This window comes from Arachis duranensis, chromosome 3 (assembly GCF_000817695.3).
Source record: "Arachis duranensis cultivar V14167 chromosome 3, aradu.V14167.gnm2.J7QH, whole genome shotgun sequence".
NCBI lineage: Eukaryota > Viridiplantae > Streptophyta > Magnoliopsida > Fabales > Fabaceae > Arachis > Arachis duranensis.
In genome coordinates, this window is record NC_029774.3 from 119,897,665 (window position 1) to 119,918,230 (window position 20,566).

The window sequence follows — 20,566 nt, forward strand, 5'->3', positions numbered from 1 at the left end:
AGGTTTAACATGATTTAGGAACTTAGTTTAATTAACTAAGGTTAGAGAAGTGGTTAGTATTAATTATGATAACACAAGTTAATTTTTCAATAACAATTGAACAAATTATAGAGAGTATACAACTCTCTATTTATGAGAAGATTGTCTAGAAATATAATATTTAATACTTTTTAGGAGTAAAATATGATGTTTAAAATTTAACAATAAGATAATATTAAATTTGTTTAAAACTTTTTGGGACTAATATAAAAAATTTGATACTTTTTAGATTAAAATAAAATATTTATAATGTTAACCATCAAATAAAAATTTGATCCAAATTTTAAGAACTAAAATAATATTTTATTTTTTTTGTTGATAGAATAAAGAACCAAAATGAACGGATGTCAATGTGACTTATTTTGGGCCCACTAGAACAATTTTATTTTTTAGAGTATCTCCCAATCCAAAAAGTTAAAAATAATCCATTGCAGATCTAACATTTATTTTTTTATTTTTTTTATAAAGTGTTAGGCATTACACCCATACCCATGCATCACATACTCACACAATACACTTTAACACACTACATGTACACAGGCCCATGAGACCCATAAACGATTTGATTTGGGTAAAAATAAAAACAGAGGTAAAGCCCAAAGAATAATACAGCCCGGAAAAACGAACGAGGGAGAATGCATGGACCCAAAAAAGAATAAAAAAAAAGTTGTGAATAGTTCATAACCTCATATCAACCAGACACGAGTCATGGAATCGTAATTTATGGACCCCACAAGAGCATCGGGAAAAAAGAAAAAATTAGAAATTAGAATTATGACATATATTAATTAATAGATAGAATTGAATAGAATACAGAGTTGTGTTGCTGGGTTTGAGGGTGTGACTGTGATCGTGGTTTAGGGTTTTATTTGGGGATTAGCCCTACTCCGGTTGTAACTTGTAATAAATCAGAATCAGAATCAGAATGGGTGGTGGATCAGTGAAAGATGTGCAGTCGAAAAAGGAGCTCCATGAGGTGGTTCACGGCGGCGCTCCAGTGGCGGTGCACTTCTGGGCGTCCTGGTGCGAAGCCTCCAAGCACATGGACCAACTCTTCTCTCACTTATCCACTGACTTCCCTCACGCCCACTTCTTAAGGGTTCGCTTTTTTACTTTTCTTCTTCTCCACTTCCTCCATTTTCATTTCAATTACTTTACTGTTGCTTGATTATTGGTGTGAAGGTTGAAGCGGAAGAGCAACCAGAGATATCCGAGGCTTATTCCGTCTCTGCTGTCCCTTTCTTTGTCTTCTTCAAGGTAAATTGCACCTTTTTCTCTCTTGAATAAAAAACTCTGCTGATAGTTAATTGCTCGATAAATAGTTAAACGGCGCCATAGCTGAATCAATCAAGTAATAAGGATCAAGGACAACTTATGATTCTCTGTATTTCAATCTATTGGGGCTTCTCTACCTATCTTAGGTTCGGTTTGATTTGACACGACTCGTATTGATCCCATCAATGACAATGTTTCTACTTTCATGATCAATTCGGTAGTATAGTTTGTTGCAGTGTGCTTGTAGTTGATTGGTTTGGACACATTCACATTACTTTTAACCACTGATGGTGACTTATTCCTGTAGTTGATGTTACCACTTACTATGGAGTATAATATGGATGTAATTTCTAAAAGGAGCAAGTTCCATATCTAGCATTGTTTAGTCAGAGCGAAAACCTATGGTGTCTTTACTCAGCTTGACTATTTATGACCGATAATTCATAAAATAGAACGGGAAGTATTGATTGATTACTCTATTATTTCATTGGTCTTTGTTTTGTATGCACATAAAGGTTGGAACATGATTATTAAAGTTGAACATTTTGATTATTGTGATAATGTGATGTGATGAGAGAGTTTCCACAAAGTCTATTACCGTAATTGAGTGTTTAAAATGATTTATGTTGAAAAATAGTCAAGTGTGAGCCTTTCCTGCATTTCGACCAGGGAAATTTTTCCCCAGTACAATGCAAAAAGCTGCATTTATATATTAAGCTAATTTTGGAGTATAATTTATTAGTTATATGTTGACTGTGGGAGCCAGGTTGATTATTAAGAGTAGAGTGTTCACCTCCTTCTGGTTGATTTTTTTTTTTAGTTGATTGGAAGTCATTTTTCTGTCAGGATGGCAAGACCTTTGATACATTGGAAGGAGCAGATCCGTCAAGTTTGGCCAATAAGGTTGCTAAAGTAGCAGGCTCAATCCACCCTGGAGAAGCTGCTTCTCCTGCCAGTCTTGGGATGGCTGCAGGAGCTGCTGTTCTTGAAACAGTGAAAGAATTAGCAAAAGAAAATGATTCTTCCAAGGCAAAAGGTCAAGTTCAACCCGGGCTTGGTGCTCCACTGGAAAAGCGATTGCAGCAACTCATCGACTCTAATCCTGTCATGCTTTTCATGAAAGGAACACCCGAAGAACCAAAATGTGGGTTTAGCCAAAAAGTTGTTGATATTTTGAAGAAAGAAAAGGTTAAGTTTGGAACTTTTGACATCCTGTCAGACATGGAGGTTCGTGATGGCTTGAAGAAGTTTTCCAACTGGCCTACATATCCTCAACTTTACTGCAAAGGAGAACTTCTGGGTGGATGTGACATAGCGATTGCTATGCATGAGAGTGGGGAATTGCAGCAGGTTTTTAAAGATCATGGGGTTGATACCACTGATGAAACAAAAGTAACAGAATCAGGAAATGCCAAGGGTGGCATTTCAAAATCCACCGATTTGAGCACTAACTTAACCTCTCGGCTGGAAAGCTTGGTAAATTCAAGTCCAGTTATGCTGTTTATGAAGGGAAAACCGGAGGAACCAAAGTGTGGATTCAGTAGGAAGGTGGTTGATATTCTCCAACAAGAGAATGTGAACTTTGAGAGTTTTGACATTCTTTCTGATGAAGAAGTTCGTCAAGGGCTTAAGGTTTATTCGAACTGGTCCAGTTATCCTCAACTATATATCAAGGGAGAGCTTATTGGTGGATCAGACATTGTGCTGGAGATGCAAAAGAGTGGAGAACTTAAGAAGACTTTACATGAGAAAGGTATTCTTCCCAAAGAGAATCTTCAAGATCGTCTGAAGAAATTAGTTGCTTCTTCACCTGTGATGCTTTTCATGAAGGGTACCCCAGATGCTCCGCGATGTGGTTTTAGTTCCAAAGTTGTGGGTGCCCTTCGAGATGAGGGTGTGAGTTTCGGGTCCTTTGACATATTGAGTGATGAGGAGGTGAGACAGGGATTGAAGACATTCTCAAACTGGCCTACCTTTCCTCAACTCTACTACAAAGGTGAGCTGATAGGTGGATCCGACATTGTGATGGAGCTGCGGAATAATGGGGAGCTGAAGTCAACCTTATCTGAGTAGGTTTATTATTAGTAGTACATTTAATAACGGGTTATACTTAGAAGCCATTTTGGTGGTGTATTGAATCTTGATTCTTGAATGAGTTTGATGACATTTTATATGGCAAATTTTGATGCTGAGTCAGGAGGTTGTGTTGATGATTAGAATGTTTTACATGGATACTATATCTCTTTTCATAGTTAGTACATCATTTTTGCGCTCTGTTGGAGATTTGCAGGTAGATTTATTTCAGACCATCAAACCTTGAAGAACGATTTTGAAATGGAAGTTTTTTCTGAGCCGTTGGGGAAATTCTAAATATTTGATGCATCTTTTTTTCAGACAGGATACCTGATGTGAATTCTATAACTTAAATGAGACCGGTTATGTACTAGTATATGCATCTTTGTCTTGGATACACCATATATGTACTATATGCATCTCGTAATAGAACAATGTATAATTAGATTTCTATACCTTAAATGTGAATTCTATATGCATCTTTGGCTTGGGACACTCCTGAAGTAACGTTGCGAGTGAGGTGGTGGAATCTAATAGTATTCTATTTCTTCAGAGATGTTTTTTCGAGATGGAGGGGCATGTTTTTCTAAACACGAAAAAGGACATTTCGCCCACCAAAAAGGGAGGGATACAAAACCTTACTCACTTCATTCACTTGTATAATAAAATCCACAACAAAAGTTACTATAAACCAATACCTACAAGTCTTACATATGACTAGAGTAAGTTTATTCATTTTTGGTAATTTTCATTAGTATTGGTGTTTGTATTATATAATTAGAATCTCAACTAATAATTTGAGTATGGGTATTTTTCATGTCCAAGACATGAATTCAAGATTGCTAAGAAGAACATAGGATTGTTTGCCGTGTCACCAATCTGGTTTTAGTACTAAATTAATTATATTTTGAACACTATGTTATGGCAAAGGATGAAGCTAATTAAGAGGGAAAGTCATTGTTGCATGTTGGTGCTGATCATTTCAATGCCTTACTCACATGTGACTAAACCAGGAACTTTGATGAAAGGCACTTTTTTTTTTCTATCTCTATTTCACTTTGTCATTAATTGAATATAAGCTAACATTGTCCCCGACTTTTATTTTGGTGGTTGTCCATAACTTGAGAGAGACACTCTAACAACTTCATTTCAAGTGATTTAAACTCAGCTATCTGCATTTGCAGCTCCAACCTCTCCTTCTTAAGGTTCTTGTTCTCCTCCATAAGTAGTTGATGGCTATTATTGTTGCTTTCTTCCATTGAATTATTAGAAGTGATTGCATTTTCCTCTGAAGAAGACTTGAGGTATGAAGGGAACACGCTAGGCTCGCACTTTTTCCTTGTGATCTCAACTAGCATATCCCTACACCCTCTCTGAAATTTCTCATGCTTGAACTCCCATCTTTTTGATGATATTTTCTTGAATCCCTGTCATTTTTCCAAACACAGATCAGTAAAATGGAGCACTATTTTCCGAATTTTCATTCTTAGTTTATACGGATATTATATTACTAGAACACTTTGGACTATAAAATATAAGATGAATCCTCACGTGCAGTTGTCTTTATATGAAGTTAATAATTAAGAACCGTTAGATATCAATTTAGTCAAACATGTTAAATTATCAAATGATTTTTAGCTATCAACTTCACATGAAGACAACTTTATATGAGTTTCCACCAAAATATAAATGATTTAATTTGCTTGTTTGGGTGATATAAAATAATTTACATATATATAGGAATCTAATTATGCATTGTTCTAATTCAACTACCTATTAATTAAAAGTCTTACAAAGTTAATTATACTCTAAAAGTAGCACAATATATTGCATAATTATGCTTGTGAATGTCCTAATATATTTATTGTTGGAGCTTTGTAAGTCTTTGAACATAAAATATTTTTCAAATTTCTGAGGGACATAGGAAGCGAGGTTTTCTTTAAAAACACTGAATACCTACGAAGACAAAACATAATATAGTTATATATATAGATCACTGAAGATCGTAACGTCAAAGAATTTTTTAAAAAAAATCGATATTATTTCACCATATAAATATAGCACGTTGTAATTGGAAACAAGCAAGCTAAGGTTAATTATTATTACTATTTTCAATTTGAGGGTGCTATACAAATAGCATGCATGGTACGTCGACTTTGACTTTGGGTTAAGATAACTGATTTTGACCATATCTAATGTATTTATCTATATCTATATACGTGTTACTTAATTGACCAAATTCTATGTGCACGTGGTTTGATTTGTTATGTTTGACTGTGATATTCATTTTTTGATAAGTCTGTTTACAATTCGAATTGAAGAAAGCTAGTAACTGAAGAAGCTAGCTATGAGAAAAGGGTAGGTGAAGACAATAAAAAGACACTTAAGAATAACTCCAATAAGATATTTTTTAGAAATCAGTTTTGGCTTTTGATTCTGATTTGAAATTTATATTTGATATAATTTTTTAAATGATACTGATATTAGTAAAAAGATATCGTATAATTTTTTAAAAAATTAGTAAAATACTATAATTTGTATATCTATTAAATTTATTAAATTGAACATTGTAAACTTGTTATATAAAGGTGTTAAATTGAAATAAAATTAAATATTGGAGTGACGAATTTCACATTGAGTTCAAATCAATTTTTTTAATATATAATTTCACAAATATTTATGTGATGTGTAGAATCTAAAATAAAATGAAATTAAAATCAAGCATTGGAGATGCTCTAAAACTAATATATCCGATCAATCAATATTAATCATCACATTAAAAAAAAATTGAACAATGATCATTTCTGTGTTGTGTTTTAATTTCTCCATAATTCATTTGTATTTATCTAATAGATATTTTACATTATTATAGTGAACGAGTAGTCACAAGTCTAATAAACTCAGAAAACATCTTAAATCACAAATGATAAATAGTAACAGCAGGAAAGGAGTAAATATATATGGTTCTATACATATTGTTATTTGTTACAAATAAAAATAAGAAAGAAAAATTAAGAATAATAAAAAGAAAATGACTTACATATGTATTCAATTGGCGAATGAAGCTTGAGAAGTTATTGTGCTTGAAATATCTAGGCAAGGTGAGCTCAGAGAATTCAGCCGGAGACCACACAATAAAACCACTCCCATCTCCATTCCATGAAACTATCTTGCCGCCGTTGCCGCTTTCTTCCAACAAATCATAAGTCTTCAAAAGAAAAGGTGCCGGACACCGTGGCCTGAGCGACTGCCCTACTTGGCCACCACCATTCCCTACGCCAAGGTTGAGGTCTAACACATTACTACTATCATTTTCACCCATTTTCTTTTGGGCTGATTTTTGCTTCGTTTATAATTGAGAGTTTAGCTAATTAGATATAATAACTCTAGAGCTTCTTTCATTATTTGTTTTGCCGAAACAGTTACATATTCTACACACTCTTCCATATATATAACACACACACACACGCACTTTTTATTTTCTACGCCAACCATTTGGTAGCTAGGAAGGTACTACTACCTAGTGCCGTGGAAGGTGGACAATTTTTTGTTATTATTATTATTGTTATTATTTTCTTTTATTTTGTCATTTTATTTATTCTTTTATTTGGTTTCTTTTACTTTCTTCATTCTCCCTTTATTGTGCATCCCACGCTTAATTGCTTTCTTGTGGGGGAAAATCAAGTAATAACAAAATAAAGCAGACAATTCTACTGACGTCTTGAAAAAGGGATAATATCTATGATACTTTATTTATTAATCAGAGCTTTATATTTTTTGTATTTTTTATCTTTGCAGGTTAATTTGAGTTTTATTTAAAAACTTATTATTAATTAATAAATTACCGTACATATTAAACCATTTAAAATTTTTAATATTTATCTAAATAGATTAATTACTGCACTAACTCAACTTGAACATGTATTAGCTAGTCAGAGTTAGAAAGTTTAACGAACCACTGTACATGTGACAGTGACATGTATATTAATATTGATTATTAATACTTTGTTCCTATTAACATACTTACATACATCATGAAAAACCAAAAACAACTAATCGGTTTTTGACTTTGTTATTAGAAAATCACTGCTAATTGGTTGACGAATTGAAACTTGAAAGTGCTATAAGCCCAATAAACAGTAGTGAAAAAGAGTGTAGCGTGTGATAATTAATGCTTTTAATACTCAGTCCAAAAAATAAAAAATAAACCCATATATAATATATATATACAGGATTTAATATCAACTGTAAAGATAAAAAAATAAATGTTATTAGTCTAAAATCCATTAAATTTCTGATATTTTATCACAAAATTAGTGATAAGTATAGAAAGTATTTAGTAGGAAGAAGAATAACATAGTAATCTGGTTAATCGAGAAAAACCCGTTCAATTATTTTATATATAATATACCTTTCCTTAAGATTAAGTTTCTATATATTTATTTTATATTTAATCAAAAATATTATTTATATATTAAAATTAGTTATTAAATCAGTTATTAATATAATATAGTTGTGTATAAATATTTGTAAAATATAATTACTAATTTACTATAGCACATATACTTTTATTTTTAAAATATAATACTAATAATATTACTATCCATCATTAAATAAAGCAAAGCGACTAATAATTTGTATTGGATTAGGGACTAGGACGTTGTACAACTACATCTTCTCTAATCTTCCAAAAACTCATGTAGAGAATCTTGACGTTTTTGTTCTTTTATAAATAATTAAATTAAATATACATATAGTTTTCATTTTTCAACCATAACATAAAATAGTTGCATTCACACACCTGATCTAGACTCATCATCAAATATGGTGTCACTTCATATGGGTCCAAGAAAAAAGGGTACACAGTTATAGAAAATCAGAGGAATGGCCGAGAAGTTTGACTTATATATTTTGGAAGGGCCACGGCGATCTTAAACCTTCCAACGTTTGCTCAACTTTGGCATAATAATGCATTATTATATAATAATTATTATTATTAGGAATTTGCTTTTTCCAAATTCATGATGCAAGTTGTAACCATGCATTTCGGCTACTGCAAATGCATGCCACTTTACAATTTGCTGGCAGCTGTGAAGAACATTCTTTAATATTATGCATTATCATTGCAAAAGTCTTGTCCAATAATATCTAATAGTAATAACGAGTTAATTATATATATAGAAGTGATATATATTTTTTCAAAAAAATATTAAGTTATATTTTTCTTTAAGATAATATATATATAGAAGTTAAATATTTTGATAGTATCTAAGTGGATATTAGTATTAATTTTTTACAATAACAATATCCACAATATACCCAGTTAAAATTTCTCCAAAATTTTAAAAAAGAAAACTAAAAACAAATAATTTCATATTTTTGTTGTTACTCTTCTTTGTAAAGAAATTGCCAAAATGGGTGTTTACATAGAAAAAATGATTTCTCATATAGTTATTGTTATAATTAGAACCCACCATACTTTGTTAATAAGGAATATATACTATATGACTGATGTTGTTAATGAACGAGAGGTTTTGGAACCCTAAAAGATGATGGAATCCACTTAATAGATAGCATTGGGACAATTTGCATGCATGCCTTGAATATATATTGTTCCACTCACAGGACTCACAACATTAAAATAGCGAGTGTATGTTGAAAAGTTAGGTCAATATGTTAAATCATTTAATTATCAACAAAATTGGAGTTTAAATACTATACAAACAAATTATTTAACATATAGAATTATAAACATTTAAAATTTTTAAAAATATTAAAATGACATAAAATGAAGACAATAGAGGAATGTTTAGTTAAACAAGAATGAGAGGATCTTTTAACACTCAATAATAAATATTAGTGAAGTTATATATTCATAATTCATTTGTGAGCAGAAAGAACGAAATATTTGATAGTAAAAAAATTAATCAAAACTAACCAAAATTTGTTTTATTTAAACTAATTAATGAAAATTAAATAAGATAAGTTTTATTTTATTTTTTTGTTTCTCTAGCATTACCATTAAGTTCTTTTATAATAAGCTCTGTTGTTAATGTGTTGAAATTTTTCCTTTAAAACACAGCGCCAGATATTTTTATCTACAAAACTTTCTTAAGATTTTTCCCAAACAACACTTTTCCTTCTATATTATTACTTTTTCTTCAAATAAAAATGAAAAAGAAAACAAAAGAACAGTAGGAATGCTATACGAATAGTACTAACTTGCACGAAATAGGTGAAAATTGATGCGAAAAGAGTAAGATATGAGATTGAGTTGAATTGCTTGCGGTCTAATCACAATGGATGACTTTTTATTCAACAACTTCATTATTATGTAGTCTATTAGTTAGTGCTGATTACTAATTTACTATATAAGATGACAAAATACAGTTAGATTATTCAAATTACTATATTATGAATAGTCTCTACATGTTTTGTTCAATGCCTTAATCCTCGGTATCAGCAGCCATTCGCAACTTATGGTTTCAAATGAACAACAGTTGGCAAAGCATATAATATGGGTATTTTTTTTTTCTTTACTTTATTCTTTTTAAAATAAAAAAGCGTTTCCGGGTTGCCATGTTATGTTACGTAGCATATTCGTTTNTGTATTATTTCGACTAAAAAGATTAGTAGAACAAACAGTCGTTTTGAAAGAGACATAAAATTCCGCCACACTTTCTCTTCTCTTTTTTCTTATTCTACTATTTGTTCCTCTTTTGGGTGATGGTGATTTCCGATATTTTAGATAATTGCTTTGAATTTCTGGCTGCGGAGTAAGTGCTCTTATCCCGTTACTGCTAAATTGAGGAGACATTTGTAAATTCTCGCATTTTATGACAACCATTCAGATAGATTATTGTAAAACATGCATTATTCTGAACAGAGGTCAGAATAAAAAAATGAAATTTTCAACCGATATATAAAGCTGTAAACTCTTATCTTTTTTTTTCCCCTCTCAGAAAAGCGTAGTTTGATCTTAGGGTAAAAGTTGATAGACTGAATAGCAATGTAAATGAAAGTTGACTATGCAAGCACTCTAATTACAAAATTCTAAAGTGTTTAATACTCTTGAAATAATGATGTTGATCAGGAATAATAACTAAGCAGGAAAGCTAGGTTCTACGTGATTCTTCTTTTTAGCTTCAAAAGTAAGTTCATAATAATAGACACCAGATAAGAGCTACAAAAATGTTACTTTTTTCTGGGTATGCCGATCTCGACTTCCAAAGCCACACAGGCACATACGATAAAACAATGACTAGAAACTCTTTCCTCTCAAAGATACTCAGCACGAAAAAGCAACAGTGAGAATGCCTAAGCAAAACCAGAGAGAACTAACAAAGCAAGCAAAGCACCAACGAAAATATACAAAGAAAAATGAAAAAAAAAAAGAAAAGAAAATGATATTACAATACAAAGTTGGATCATAAGTATGTCATCTAAAGGTGACAAGAAATTATATTCTGACAACATCCTGGAGGCAATCATAGAAATGAGAGATACTGATCTTCTCTTTGCCAGAATAGATAGCTTCTGCAGATCCACCTTGAGCCCCTTGTGCTGCCATCTCAATCAACATGTACAGCTTCCTAATAGGCATCTGAAAATCAAAATTTAACGCACAAGAGACCAGTTAGAATCAGTTCTTTGCAACCACTTGAATAACCCACATATACAAATAAAACCAAGCTTCAGCAAACCCTACAATTAAGCAAATGCAACATGAAATGGGTTACTCACATCATTCATTGCCTCTGCAGCAGCATCAATATCTTCATGAGCAAAAACATTCAACTGTTCTAGGACCTGAAATTTTAAAGAGGACAGAAAATAAGACTTGACAGAAAAGATAGTTGTTAAGTCATAAGTGAGACGATCACTTAAATTTCAACAGATGAAACAAATGACTTGTTTTCTAGAGAATAGAATAACTTCAATAATATCAGGCAACAGTTGAAACTTTTTTGGTGCACATGTCAATAGCCTATAAATAGCTCGAGTCACATAATGCCACAATGTTAAGAACAAAATATGTTTACCTTCTTGGCATCATTTGTGCTCAAGGTAGGAACATGGTAAGTGACAGAGAAAGTATCACAAAATCCAATTGAGTCCAAGAAAGTCAATTCGCTTGTTGTACCAATAACCATGAGTTTTTTCCCCTGACAACACAGTGTAAAACAGTAAGACGTGAGCAGCATCAGCATCATAAACTACACTGGTTTTTCTCAATTCCTTGAAGTTTATTCCTGTTTCTGTAAATTGTCTCGTACTGGAACATTGCCCGAAAAAGAAACTGAAAGGGTAAGTACAAATAGAACACCTTTGGAGGAAGCCGTTTGAGTAGGACCAATAGTGTCTGAGAAATCAAGTTTGAAAACCGGGGACCAATGGCTACATACTCCAATAACCTATATATAGAGACCGTTGATCATATGTTTAAGGACCTGCAACAATTGAGGATACTAAAAGAAGGATCAACAATTCTTACCTCTCAATGTCATCAAGGACAATAACGCTCAACGGTGACTTATATGCATCCTCAAAAACCTGTTGACAACAAGACCTTAGGATTTACATGATACAAAACCATATAAGGAAAATGCAAAAACAGATTAATGTTGCAATGCTAATGTATTAAGGCACATATACTTCACTATTGACTAAAACTAAAGCCTATCTTGCAAGGCCAAGAAATCCGTCTTCATAAATTATATAAACTAGACTAATACCTGCCCAATGCACGGAAAATATAGCCAAAATTAAAATTAAAAAATTTTACTATGAAATAACTAAAACATGGATCAATTGTCGTGTAAAAATTGAAAATTTAAGGTTTTAAAACTTTTTTTTTATATTTTTAAGATGTTAATTAGATTATATTATTTCTAGGGGTTTTTTTTTCAAAATTGTAAATAGTATAATAAGTTGTAATATCTTTATGTTATTTAGCTTATTTTATGCTTGTCTAACTATTTGCTCAAGAAATGAAAAATACATGATAAAACATCCCCCCCCCCTTTTCTCTTTCCCCTTTGTTTTTTTCCTACAATATAAAAAAATAAGAACCATGTACCTTTTTCATCTAATACTATCATTCCAAGATAGATGGGAAAAGACTTCTTATAATTATAAGAAAACAGAGAATGGCAAATAGCTATTGAGAGGCTACTTTGGTCTCTCTTTTAATATATTATACATAGACTCAGTACTAAGTAGATTTGAAGAATGGCTAAAATTCTTAAATATGACCAACCTTAATGATCTGTGCACATTTAGTGCTCTCATGTAGTCCAATCATTGTTTCAGCTGAAACCTACCAATTACAAAAGATCAAAATAAAAAAAAAATTCCAAAAATATTATTATATAAACTAGGAAGCAAAGTACAACAACAGAAGCAATGCAGATTCATGAAGAGTAATATTCAAGAGAATTAGAGAACTTACAATCTTGACATATGGGAAGTCACTGTCAATACCAACAGTAGCTGCAAGTGCGGTCTTACCACTATAACAACAAAGTAATTTAGAAACATTCTATCAAAAACAATTCCAATGAAAATTAAAATGAAAATTCGCATACCTGCCACTGGAACCTTCCAGAAGACAAGTAACAAGTGGGCTTCCTCTGCTTACTTTTACTTGCTCCACTAGTAGCATTGCTCTTTGATAGATGTGCTTATGTCGGTCACCACAGTCAACCATGCCATGGAGTCTATAAATCAAATGAAACAAATAATATTACTTAAAGCATATTTCCTGGTTTCTGTTTACTTCCAGACAGACTTCGGATTTCCAATTTGCCAACATTTATTATCTAACTAATAGCTACTTTTGAAACAACTAAAAAAAGGCATAAAACAGCTAAAAAACCAAAGAGATTTTTACAAAGGTAAGGGACCGTCACAAATAGCGAGAAACATATGAAAACCTTTAAAACCATCAAATTACGTGGTGCAGGACAGTTAAATTAAGGAACGGCAAGACTAGTTTTATTGTTCTTTTAAATATCTTGAAATATAAATTTATTTGGTAGTATAATTAAAAAGGAAGCATTCTAATGTTCAAATGAAGCGACGTGTTAATGGCCCTCCATTTAACATATAGCATACTATCAGCTAATTAACCCTATAAGGGCAAATCTGACGGCACCTAATAGTTTACTTTTTATCCAAATTTTTGGAATGATAATAAGGCAAGAATAAATAAAATGAAATAGCCTAACCAACTTCTGAAAATACTAAAGAATTCTGATTAATACCTGCATCTTTCAAGATCATCAGTGGAAGCCCCAAATGCAGGAATAACCTCTTGGAGTGCATTCAAAAAGTCATCCATGGTAACCTTAATATTCTCTTCTTCAACTTGCTTCGTGAGATCCTCTAGACTCAGTTGTCGATTTAAAGCATATGAGACGGCACTTTTCACAACACCTTCAAGTTCTGCACCACTGTAGTTTTTTGTTCTAGCAGCTGCAAAAGATAGGGCAAACCCAGAGTAAACCTTTGCTGATAATTTTACTATTTACTTTTTTTTGGCGAAATGATAAGTAAAAGCTTGACATCGGAAGTAGCTGATCTTGCTTCAAAATATTTATTAGTAAAGAATCAACCTAATCAAGATTACTTATTGATTACTTCCATCAAAGATAACAAAGACATAAATATACAAACTTATATCATCCTAAATTTGCCATAATAAACACATACCGAGCTCTTGAAGATTCACATCGGGAGCAAGAAAAGAATTCTCTTTCATCTTGTTAGTATGAATTTGAAGAATTTGCAATCGTCCATTTTCATCAGGAAGGCTTATCTCAACCTGGACTTCCAACCGCCCTGGTCTACAAGCAAAAGAAATGGCAACGACTAAGAGGTATGCACTACATATGCATATAGTTACTATAGGAGTTTATTATAAGAAATCAAAGCAGCAGTAGATTGGATAACAATTCCAGAATTCAATAAACAATAGCATATCCTTGTTGAGTGTTCACAAATTTACATTCATACTTTCCACACCAAGCATATTTAAAAAACCTACAAGAAAGGAGGGAAAATTTAGAGACCTTAAGAGAGCCTCATCAAGCATATCCTTTCTGTTAGTCATTCCAATAAGCAAAACATTATTTAGTGACTCCACACCATCTATCTGCAAACCAATCAGATTGTTTATTAGATATGCTTATGACTAGTAGAGAGGAGTTATTATTTTAATAAAAAATTATTTAAACTGACCTTAGTAAGAAGCTGGTTCACAATGCTATCATGAACTCCAGTACCATCGCGAGTTGAACCTCTTGACTGCACTCACACCAAGGAAGATTGTGTGACTAAATATAGATCAGAGAATTCTATGACAATACAACTTTAAGCTCAATACTGCAATTTGTTAGGGATAAGGAAACTCGTATTAAATTAAATCTTAATATTTAAAATTCATTGCACTGCAATTTTGAGGAGTAGTCAATGATAAATATATAACTTAAATAAATCTGAAGAAAACTACATGAAAAAAATTTCGCCTGAAAAGCTTTTATGACTCTAATTTAACTATCTACAAATCCCACAAAGGAGGGTCACATAGTATTAGTAGCATAGAAAATCTGAAGCATCTAATATTGACACAGAATGATCATGAATTAACAGTAATCAACAAATAGGCAAATAATACATTGCATGATTCAAGTTGGTCCAAAGTTCAGAAATTCCATACCTTACAAATAGCATCAATTTCATCAAAGATAATTACATGCAAATCACTTTCATCCCCTGAAAATACAGTGATTAAGAAGAGTGAATTATCAGAAAATTTAATCTTAAGTACATGCAATCTGTGTTTCTTATCACCTCGGCTCCTCTGCTCTTGTTCAGCATCAGCAAAAAGGTCCCTCACATTCTTTTCAGTTTCACCAACAAATTTGCTCAAAACTTCAGGGCCATTTACAATCTAGTACAACCACACAAGGAAAATTAAGATTGTACAAAATTTATTAAGCACCAAATGGTAAAAAGTTCAAGAAAGCTTATTCCAAGACAGTCACTAGTCCAGTATGAGACACAATTAGAAGCCGTCGCTGCTTCCAATTGTATCAGGAGCAATTTATTACTCAAGTACAAGGAGTAAACCTTTGGTTCCTTCCCATTCAGAATTTTCCCAATTTGCCGGGCCATAAGAGTCTTTCCAGTTCCAGGTGGGCCATAAAGCAACATGCCCTTCACATGCTTGATCCCTAATCTGAGACATCAAAGTATTCAAGTAAGAAGACGATATATCATAAAATAGTGCATAGGTGGGTGACAATATCAACATATTACTTCGATGTCACGTGGGGAGGGAAAACACGGGAGGCAAAAGCTCTTCGAAATATATCTGCAAACTCTGCACTCAGGCCTCCAATACCCAGAGACTGAAGATTAAACTCTTTCTGCTTAAAAATGTTGCTAGTGGCAGCCTCACGCTGATTGACAATCTGCAAAGCGAAAAAATGTAATTATTATTATAGCTAGTAGAGTTCAATTAAAAAACTATAATAACACATCACTGTAATGCATACTAAAGGATTGTTTATTACAACACAGGAGCAGTTATAATAAAACCAATACTAAATTACTGCACATGTTGAATGACTATATGAAATTCATAATATTTTCAAACATATCGTTTGTATGAATATTCTAATGTGAAGGTTAGCGTAGCACTCCCCAAATCAAAATGAGTGACACTAATCATCACAAGCTAGTTAAGCCATAATCATTCAGAATAATCAAGAGGAGAGGGTTAGGGAAAAAAAAGAAGAAAAAAAACCAGTTAAATGTCAAAAACAAATTGGAAACTCACCTTGATTCCACTATCACGTGCTGTTTCAAAAACAACATATGTGTCATCTGAGATCATCCCTCTTTCAAGAGCATTAGTCTTTTCTTGACCCTCAACAGCAGCTTGTGTAACTGTGAAGCTATAATTATTTCCATGATACTCAAATAACACTTTTTGCCCTACTGTCATAACCTGCATCACATAAGGTCCAACTTAAATCCATATTACAACAAGCAACGTGAGATGAATGTAAATAACAGGAGCTGATAGAGGGACCCCTATTACAGGATGTTCCAAAACTTCATATGAATTAAAAATTAAGATCAGAAGAGAATAGAAGAAAGTTGGAAAGGGAAAAAAAATGCATGAGGGAGACAATGGAAAACAACAGCACGGGCAACCTGAGAAACATTAGAAAATGAATTGATCTTCCATTCAATCAAATGTAAAGCACAATCATGATTCACATAAAAGATACAACCCCGATAACCCAACCGCCTGGCTTTCTTTTGAAACACTCTCTTTCCCCTCCTTGTGGAAAGGCTAAAACAATGGAAAATTATCTTCTTCCACATAGATGTAGGAAAATAAATAGATAAATAATGTATGACTAAGACACTCCTTGCAAGTTATAGAAAACCAAATAGAACACCAATAGTTCCCTTGACAATGGCATGCTAAATTAAAGACCAACTATCACTTGATTAATAATTTAATTATATTATCATAAGCACATATTTATGCAAACAAAACAAATTAAGTCGTGCAACAACGAAGAGACATCTTCCTTTCCGAAATCAAATTAGTATTATTTAGAGACCACATGACCATGTCTATTTCTAAAGTTTTCATAATCAGAAATTAGGGAAGCTATTAGATCAGTAAAAAAAAACTAAAATTAAATGAGTAATAAGCAACAACTAAAAGGCCATAAAAACTATCACTTATGCACACTCAAAATTGTCTAAGTAATGACATAGAACATATAAGAAGCCTAGAGAAGGACTAACCTGGTTTGCGAACCTTTTCCGAAGTTGCTTAGACAGTTGGGGAGCATCAATCTACAAGCCAGACAGAGCATCATCAGCAATTTTCAATCCTGGAGCAGTCCAATTGGAAACAAACAAATCGGGTAACTTAAAAGTCAAACGTACCTGTTCACTCTTTGCTCCTTTTTTAATGAATTCCAGTTCAAGGGTTAACAATGCCAGGTCGAAGTTTTCGGGTGGCACAAATCTATTAACAACAACACGAATCATAAAAGTAAAATAAGAGTAATTTATTAAAAAAAAACATAGAAAAAAAGAAGAAAAGAAAATCACCTGGTGACAGGAATGGATTCAGCAGCAGAGACTTTAACACAGCGACGTTGAATGGAATTGAGTGCAATCTGGCCACTGCGAATGTTCTCATGAGCTGTATATCTCAGTTAAGAACACAAAAAGCAAAACCACAAATCGAACCTATCCAATGCGTTGACATTAATTCACTAATCGACATTACCATAATGAATTTAACAACGCAATAAAAAAAAATAAAAATCCATGATCAAATTATACGTTAAGAAAACTGAAATGAAAGGCGGTGGCGAAGGATATGAGAGAGAGAAGACGAAGGAGTCGCCAACGAAGGCGAGGAAGAGGTTGGAGCGATTGGGGACGGCGAAGTTGCGGAGATCGGAGGAGGAACAGAAGGCGAGGTTGGTGAGGGCAAGGTCCTGCGACGGCGTGTTCGTTACCACCATCGATGTGGAGCCCGACGACGAACCGAACAGCGACGCCATTTTAGTTTATGTTTCCTACCAGATCGGAGCTAATGGCAATGGATCCCTTCCCTTGATAGATTAGATATATGCCTTGCGCGGGAGGGAGACCGAGACACAGTACAGATGTAAGATTAATCTAAGAACAAGAGCAATAGAAATAGTAAAATACAAGCTTATTAGAATACATTTTCTTTCAAGACATATAAACACTTCTCTTAGTCACCAAAAAAAAAAAACGCTTCTCTTTTTTATTTAACAAGTAATAAATGTGATAAGTGACTAAGTGTAATAACCTGTGTCATATTTTATACAAAGTATAAAATTAGAATGTATAATTATTAATTTGTTAACTTAAAATTAATACATTAACTAAATAAAATTAATTTCTTGAATGTAAGAAATAGTATATTCCCCAACCAGTAAACAGGAGCGAAAGAGGTGGATGGTATATTTCTGTGCGATTATATGGAATGTTTGGCTAGAAAGGAATAAAATGATCTTCAAGAATGAGTGAAGAGGGGTTGAAGAGGTTATACAACAGTCCTTCATAAGCTATAAGGAGTAGCTAAGTGTAGATCCCTTTTGTTGTTGATGGCATTATCGAAGGTGACAGAAGATATCTACTAGTATTACATGTGTTTGCTTTAGTCTGTTGTCCTAATTGGCCTACTGTTACCTTGTGCTCCACTTGTTGTGTTGAGCTTCTACTTTTAAAAAAAAAATAGTATATTCAGAGGTGTAGGTTAAACTTGTATTCATTGTAATGTTTACAAAAATCCTTGTGAGTAGCAATTTTTATAATTTTGTTTGATATTTGGCCAATATAAATATAAATTATTTTTAATAAATAAATTTTATTTATTAATTTATATATAAAAATTTTAATAAGAATAAAACTCTACATCCAAATAAAATCTTTATCCAAGTCTATCCAAATTGTTGTAACAAGAAAAAACTACCAAAAGTACCTATAAAATTAACAAATGCTGACAAAAGTACCTATTAATTAAGAAAATTAACGTTGTATCCGTAAAAGATGGGTTCCGTAAGACAAAAGTATCTAAATTCTAATTTTTTGTTGATTTTTTTAATAAAATTCCTAAACTACTACACCCTCAACCTCAACTCACTTTTTCAACCTTCCATAACTCAACCTACACCTTTAAAATCTTTGCCATGGAGTCCAAAACTACTCCTACAACAGACCAGACCGAAATCAATGGTGGTGGTGGTGGTGGAGGATCGGACCTCAACCGGTTTAGTCACAAGTTTATCAAACCCTCTTTCTGCATGTAGCAGCACCACGACCCCTTTCTCTTCTCAAGTGCGCGACGACGGTGTTCTCCTCGGCTGGGTCAAGCGCACCACGACAACGTTCTCCTCGACTGGGACAGGCGCGCCGTAACGACGTTCTCCTTAGGTTGGGTCACAGGCGCACACGAAGGTGTTGTAGCCACCTTAAGAGTGAGGGGAAGCAGTGAGAGGGGAGGAGATTGGCGGTGATAGGGTAGGTGGGTGACGAACAGTAGTGAGGAGGTAGGAGGAGAGATATGTGACTCTGTAAGGATTTTTTAGAGAGGAAGAAGTACGGAGAGAGGAAGAAGTGGGAAGAGAGGGAGTGGCGATAGAATGGGATTAGGGTGGGGTAGTTTGAGAATGTTATTAAAAAATTAACAAAAAATTAGGATTTGGATACTTTTGTCGTACGGAACCCATCTTTCATGGGTATAGCGTTAATTTTCTTAGTTTATGGGTACTTTTATCAACGTTCGTAAAATTCATGGATACTTTTGGTAGTTTTTTCTTGTAACAACTTTTCAAATCACGCTCTCCTTCTCTGTTTCTTTCTCCTTCTCCTCCTTGTATTTCTTCTTCTTCTTCTTCCAAATTCGCATAGGTTCTTCTTCTCCTTCTTCTTCTTCTTCCAAATTTGCACACCCAAATTTTTTTTCTTTCATTCTTCTTCTCCTCCTCTTTCTTCTCCTCCTCTTAGAGATTATTAATTCAATTCAATTCAATTCAGAACACTTGTATCCAATCAATTTAATTCAATTCATAATGAACCGAATATGTTATTAAGATGAACAATTGTATAGTACTAAATGAACGGAACATTATCCATTATATAAAATTAAATTCAGAATAACTTTCTGCATAATGAACCGAACACGTTATTAAGGTGAAACAATTGTATAATACTAAATGAACGGAACATTATCCATTATATAAAATCAAATTCAAAACACCAGTGTCTACAATTTAGAGATTATCATTTCAATTCAATTCAATTCTTAATGAACCGAACATGTTATTAAGGTGAAACAATTGTATAGTACTAAATGGACGAAACATTATCCACTTAATAAAATCAAATTTAGAACAGCTTTCTGCATAATGAACTGAACACGTTATTAAGGTGAAATAATTGTATAGTACTAAATGAACGAAATATTATCCATTATATATAATCAAATTGAAAACAACTTTCTGCATAATGAATCGAACACATTTTTAAGGTAAAACAATTGTATAGTACTAAATGAACGGAACATTATCCATTATATAAAAGCAAATTCAAAACAGCTTTTCTG

General features: G+C 32.8%; 3 protein-coding genes across 3 annotated transcripts; 1 reads left to right on the forward strand and 2 right to left on the reverse strand.

Moving 5' to 3' along the window:
• Positions 1–852: 852 nt before the first annotated feature.
• Positions 853–3,510, forward strand: LOC107480808 (monothiol glutaredoxin-S17). Its single transcript, XM_016100984.3, has 3 exons — positions 853–1,138; positions 1,222–1,296; positions 2,161–3,510. The coding sequence occupies exons 1-3, from the start codon at positions 965–967 to the stop codon at positions 3,385–3,387; spliced, it is 1,476 nt and encodes a 491-aa protein (XP_015956470.1). The 5' UTR covers positions 853–964; the 3' UTR covers positions 3,388–3,510.
• Positions 3,511–4,242: 732 nt separating this feature from the next.
• On the reverse strand, positions 4,243–6,795 carry LOC107480725 (heat stress transcription factor B-2a-like). The gene is made up of 2 exons (XM_016100886.3): positions 6,428–6,795; positions 4,243–4,814 (listed from the first exon to the last, which is right to left on the reverse strand). Exons 1-2 carry the CDS (start codon positions 6,707–6,709, stop codon positions 4,467–4,469), a joined length of 630 nt encoding a protein of 209 aa, XP_015956372.1. The 5' UTR covers positions 6,710–6,795; the 3' UTR covers positions 4,243–4,466.
• Positions 6,796–10,564: 3,769 nt separating this feature from the next.
• On the reverse strand, positions 10,565–18,153 carry LOC107480806 (vesicle-fusing ATPase). Its single transcript, XM_052259289.1, has 21 exons — positions 17,808–18,153; positions 17,533–17,627; positions 17,365–17,446; positions 17,221–17,271; positions 16,232–16,402; positions 15,709–15,863; positions 15,520–15,628; positions 15,241–15,340; positions 15,107–15,162; positions 14,629–14,694; positions 14,460–14,542; positions 14,101–14,234; positions 13,653–13,863; positions 12,975–13,106; positions 12,839–12,899; positions 12,647–12,706; positions 11,882–11,940; positions 11,714–11,801; positions 11,430–11,552; positions 11,131–11,196; positions 10,565–10,990 (listed from the first exon to the last, which is right to left on the reverse strand). The coding sequence occupies exons 1-21, from the start codon at positions 17,991–17,993 to the stop codon at positions 10,847–10,849; spliced, it is 2,232 nt and encodes a 743-aa protein (XP_052115249.1). The 5' UTR covers positions 17,994–18,153; the 3' UTR covers positions 10,565–10,846.
• Between the last annotated feature and the right edge of the window lie 2,413 nt (positions 18,154–20,566).

Coding starts and splice junctions, on each gene's coding strand:
- LOC107480808 (XM_016100984.3), top strand. CDS start 965: ATGGGTGGTGGATCAGTGAAAGATGTGCAGTCGAAAAAGGAGCTCCAT. Junction 1,139..1,221: donor CTCACGCCCACTTCTTAAGG/GTTCGCTTTTTT, acceptor ATTGGTGTGAAG/GTTGAAGCGGAAGAGCAACC. Junction 1,297..2,160: donor CTTTCTTTGTCTTCTTCAAG/GTAAATTGCACC, acceptor TTTTTCTGTCAG/GATGGCAAGACCTTTGATAC.
- LOC107480725 (XM_016100886.3), bottom strand. CDS start 6,709: ATGGGTGAAAATGATAGTAGTAATGTGTTAGACCTCAACCTTGGCGTA. Junction 4,815..6,427: donor TTCGCCAATTGAATACATAT/GTAAGTCATTTT, acceptor GAAAAATGACAG/GGATTCAAGAAAATATCATC.
- LOC107480806 (XM_052259289.1), bottom strand. CDS start 17,993: ATGGCGTCGCTGTTCGGTTCGTCGTCGGGCTCCACATCGATGGTGGTA. Junction 17,272..17,364: donor AAGGAGCAAAGAGTGAACAG/GTACGTTTGACT, acceptor TCTGGCTTGTAG/ATTGATGCTCCCCAACTGTC. Junction 14,235..14,459: donor CTTGATGAGGCTCTCTTAAG/GTCTCTAAATTT, acceptor TTTTGCTTGTAG/ACCAGGGCGGTTGGAAGTCC.